The 4,904-nt window shown below is 46.3% G+C and overlaps 2 protein-coding genes across 2 annotated transcripts; both read left to right on the top strand.

Moving 5' to 3' along the window:
• The first annotated feature begins 737 nt into the window (after positions 1 to 737).
• LOC123258212 lies at positions 738 to 1,742 on the top strand. Its single transcript, XM_044718084.1, has one exon. It carries the CDS (start codon positions 738 to 740, stop codon positions 1,740 to 1,742), a length of 1,005 nt encoding a protein of 334 aa, XP_044574019.1.
• A 5-nt stretch (positions 1,743 to 1,747) lies between these two features.
• On the top strand, positions 1,748 to 4,531 carry LOC123258218. The gene is made up of 2 exons (XM_044718091.1): positions 1,748 to 2,240; positions 2,463 to 4,531. Exons 1-2 carry the CDS (start codon positions 1,748 to 1,750, stop codon positions 4,529 to 4,531), a joined length of 2,562 nt encoding a protein of 853 aa, XP_044574026.1.
• Positions 4,532 to 4,904: the final 373 nt, after the last annotated feature.

Genomic DNA, 4,904 nt, shown 5'->3' with positions numbered 1-4,904 from the left:
TCAAATAAAACGGTTCGCTGGCAATTATTCAGAGTGGCCAGCATTCAAGGACATATATGAGAGCACAATTCACAACAAGGCAAATTTGACAAATACGCATAAATTTCATCAGGAAACAGGACGAGATTGTTGGATCATCTACTTGACGCTGGAGAAGCTGCGCAGAAGAGCGCAGTGTGGAGACAGACTCACCCACACTGGAGGAATTCTTCAAATTTTTGGATGCACGTTGCGAGGAACTAGAGCTCAGCAAGCGTGAAACAATCGGAGGCAAGACAACAGCCTCAATCGGTGACAAGACAAGGAAGGTCACACATTCGCTGGTTGTACTTGAAGGAAACAAGTGCAGCAAATGTCATTCTACAGAGCATCGTCTGTATGGATGCCAACAATTCTTGGAGATGTCAGCAGGACAGAGGGTTTCGTTTGCCAAGGAAAACGCTCTATGTTACAATTGTCTGAGTCCTGGTCATGGGGTCAGAAAATGCAAATCCACGTTCAAGTGCAGACAATGTAAAGGTCAGCATCACTCACTGTTGCACCTGCAATGCACGCAACAGGCTATTGGAACAATCGCTCAAACTGGTGAGGATCAGGAGGATCCTAGCGCACACATCTCAACGGTGACTACGAGTCACAGCGCACAAGCAGAAGGTTCTGCAGCAATTGCATGTGCACAAGGCAGTGCAAATTAACAACAATCAACTGGATGGAACAGGAGCACCTTGCCTACGGCCATGGTAAACGTTCGCAACGCAAATGGAGATTTGGTAGCATGCCGACTCCTATTGGACACGGGTTCAGAATTGTCGTACATATCTGAACGCTGTATACAAACACTTGGTTTGGCTCGTACGCCATCACGCATACTGGTTACGGGAATTTCATCAATCAAAGCTGACACTACAAGGGGATGCAACACAATACGCATCCAATCCCGTATTTCGCAAAATCAGCTGGTAGTCCAGGCTCATGTGCTTGGAAGGATTACATCATCATTGGAAAGGCAGGCCATCGACGAGTCTGCACTTCGAGTTTTCAACGATCTGCAACTGGCAGATTCACAATTTAGCACAAATGCTCCAATTGACATTCTTTTGGGCAGCGAACACGTTTGGAGCGTTATAACTGGGAGAAAGATCTACGACAACAAAGGAAAGCTCATGGCTATATCATCAATTTTCGGATGGGTAATTACATCACTGCTTTCATCACGCGCATGCAGCGCTACGGCACTTACAACGACAATAGACATCGATGCATATCTCAGAAGGTTCTGGGAACTAGAGAGCATACAACGCAAAGCAGAAGTCCAACCTGAAGACGAGGAGGTGGAGAAACACTTTCGTGCAACACACACTCGAGACGAACAAGGCAAGTACATCGTGGAACTTCCGTTTAAAGTATCCGAAACACAATTCGCAGATACACTTCAAGGAGCGCTGCGGAGGTTCAAATCAGTTGAACGACGTTTGGCGCAAAATCAACAATTACGTAACGACTACGTGAAGTTCATGAGGGAATACCAGGAGCTAGGACATATGCGAAAAATCTCACCGAGCGAAATTCCCAAGGGTAGGAATTTCTACTTGCCACATCATCCCGTATTGGGTCGGAAACTAAGAGTGGTTTTCGACGGCTCATATCAAGACGCCAAAGGCATGGCATTAAACGACACGCTCTCGATCGGACCGTGTGCTTGCGATTCCGTATGTACAAATACGTCTTTTCATCGGATATAGTCAAGATGTTCCGTCAAATCTGGGTGAGCGAAAAACATAGAGACTATCAGAGAATCGTATGGAGAGAGGATCCGTCAGATCCTATCAAGCACTTCCAGCTATGCACGGTGACGTATGGAACATCATGCGCACCATTTCTAGCAGTCAGAGTGCTAGAGCAACTCGCTGCTGACCATAAGCACGAGTTTCCGAACGCAGCAAAAATCGTGCTGGAGGACTTCTATGTCGACGACGTTCTCACTGGAGCAAATAGTGAGGATGAGCTGCTACGCAACAGAGACGAACTGGTCCAACTGATGTCCTGTGCTAACCTGGAGCTCGGGAAGTGGGTATCGAATACCAAACGCATCAAACCAAAGGATAACACGGATTCCTCACAATCACCAGTCAAAGTGCTAGGGCTGCATTGGCACCCTGGAGAGGACACATTGTCGTACAATGTAAACCTATCGAAAGACCCTCGCTGCACCAAGAGGCAAGTGTTGTCGGATGTCTCACGTATATTCGACCCTCTCGGTCTATTATCACCAATCGTAGTTCAATTCAAAATACTATTTCAAAAACTTTGGCTGTTGAATTTGAATTGGGACGACGAACTACCGAGCAAATTAGCAGACAACTGGCTCAAATGGCGAGCTGATCTGGACAACCTTCACAAGCTCCAGATACCATGCTTAGTTAAAAGCGACACACAGAAAATCGAATTCCACGGATTTTCAGATGCATCCACCAAGGCGTACTCAGCCGTGGTATACAGCCGAGTGGTTAACGACGATGGAACCATTTCGGTCGCCATACTGCAGCAGCAGTCTTTGGCGCGCCTGGAACTATGTGGCGCACTTCTACTGAGTCAACTTCTGCAATCCATAAAAGCTGGACTAATGAACAACGACGTAACGATCTACGCATGGAGTGATTCGACGATAGTCCTGTCATGGTTATCGTATTTACCAGCCCAACTCAAGACGTTTGTTGGGAACCGCACTTCAGAAATCCTCGAAACCATTCCGAAGCATGCATGGCGGCATGTAGACTCAAAATCGAACCCAGCGGACTGCGCATCACGTGGCTTGGGAGTATCCGAGCTCATTGACTTCCAATTATGGTGGAAGGGTCCTTCATGGCTGAGGGACAAGGATCAATTCTTGGTGAAATTGAATAATACTCACAACTGTGCTTCTCTTTCAGACAAACGCATACAAGGCGAAGTCAAAAGTAACTGCCTAGCTGCGCAGACGACTGTCACGACGGACAACCCATGGGATAAGCTTCTCAATCGCAACTCATCTTGGCTGAAGCTTATACACACACTTGCTTACGTTTTGCGCTTCATTCATCGCATGAAGCACCCATCTTCGAAACAAACATCGAATTCTCTAACATTCGATGAGATCAAGGCAGCAAGGATTCGATGGCTGCAACATGCTCAAGCTGGTTTTCAAAAGGAGTTCCAGTTATTACGCGCAAACAAGGCTTTAGGGAACCAATCTCAATTAGTCAAGCTCTCACCAATCATCGACAAGGACAATCTGCTAAGAGTGGGTGGACGAATCCAACATTCCCAGTTGTCAGCAGAGGCGAAGCATCCTATTTTGCTTCCAAAGAATCATCGGATCACATATTTGATCATTGAACATGAGCATCGTTTTAATTTGCATCCTGGAGTCTCATCTCTCTTCGTCATTGTTCGACAAAGGTATTGGATTTTCGGCGCACGAAATTTAATACGCAAAATCACGCACAACTGTCTGGCTTGCTTTCGGCAAAGGTACAACACAATGCATCAACGTATGGCAGATCTACCGAGCTTACGTATCACGCAAGCACTTCCGTTCGTAAACACCGGATGTGACTACGCAGGACCCATTCTTCTAAAGGACGCAAAGGTGCGTAAACCACGCATCAGCAAGGGCTACATATGCCTATTCGTTTGTATGGTCACTTCGGCGATCCATCTTGAACTCGCCACGGACCTATCCACGGAAACATTTCTGGCGGCGTTGCGACGATTTTTCTCGATACGAGGCAAATGCAACCGCATGTACACCGACAATGGTACAAATTTCATTGGAGCGAAGCGAACCCTCGATGAAATGCAGCAACTCTTAAGTTCATCTCAACATAAAGATCAAATCGTGAACACCCTTGCAGACGAAGGGATTCAATGGACATTCATCCCACCACGTGCTCCGCATTGGGGAGGAAAGTGGGAATCTGCAGTTCGATGCGTAAAGCTGCATCTTCGACGAGTAATTGGAAACACCACACTGACATATGAACAAATGCGCACCTTGCTTGCGCAAATTAGCGCTGTCGTGAACTCACGACCCCTATGCTACACCTCAGATACAGATGACAGCTATCTATCACCAGCCCATTTTCTAATCGGAAGACCATTCACGGCAATACCGGAGGCAGATCTTGGCCACATTCCTGTGGGCCGACTGGGATACTGGCAGAGTATCCAATCCATGTATCAAGGCTTCTGGAAACAATGGCATCAGGAGTATCTGACAAGTCTACAGCAACGTCCTAAGTGGACCACGACAACCCCTAATATTTTGATCGGCAGCGTTGTGCTCGTCAAGGAGTCCAACACACCACCAGCATCATGGCATTTAGCGAAGGTGATCGACACTTTCCAAGGAAAGGACAATATGGTTCGAGCAGTCAGGATCAAGACGGCAGCACAAGAAGTGACCCGGCCAATAACTAAAATTGCGAAACTACCCACTTCAGAAACCGTGTTTCAGGGTGGCCCAGGATGTTTAGGAACTATCGAAACCTAGTTTATAAGTTAGCCCATATTGTCATCCTCATATTTTTTTTATACCAACTAGCTTTACAATCCACAACATGTATACTCACGCACACATATCTTTAAGTTCCACAAATGTAAATTTTCTTTAGTACCAATTAGACAGCGAAACTGACAAGAACATATAACTCTACAGTCCACTACTCATTCGTCTCATCGGTTGGGGATCAGGCCTCTTGTCGCTAAAGGCAAAATCGAGTCTGGCCAAAATAGCGTCAAAGTTCAATACGGTTCCATGGTTTGTTAAAGCGTCATTGGCTTTGCCTACTAAATTGTTTCTTAAAATGGTTAGGGCTACAAAGTACCGACGGCTTTTGCGGACATAGAGTCCCATTGCTGTTTCC

This window comes from Drosophila ananassae, assembly GCF_017639315.1.
Source record: "Drosophila ananassae strain 14024-0371.13 chromosome Y unlocalized genomic scaffold, ASM1763931v2 tig00000110, whole genome shotgun sequence".
Lineage (NCBI taxonomy): Eukaryota > Metazoa > Arthropoda > Insecta > Diptera > Drosophilidae > Drosophila > Drosophila ananassae.
This window is presented reverse-complemented; position numbering and strand designations above follow the sequence as displayed.

Coding starts and splice junctions, on each gene's coding strand:
- LOC123258212 (XM_044718084.1), top strand. CDS start 738: ATGGTAAACGTTCGCAACGCAAATGGAGATTTGGTAGCATGCCGACTC.
- LOC123258218 (XM_044718091.1), top strand. CDS start 1,748: ATGTTCCGTCAAATCTGGGTGAGCGAAAAACATAGAGACTATCAGAGA. Junction 2,241..2,462: donor AGTGTTGTCGGATGTCTCAC/GTATATTCGACC, acceptor ACGGATTTTCAG/ATGCATCCACCAAGGCGTAC.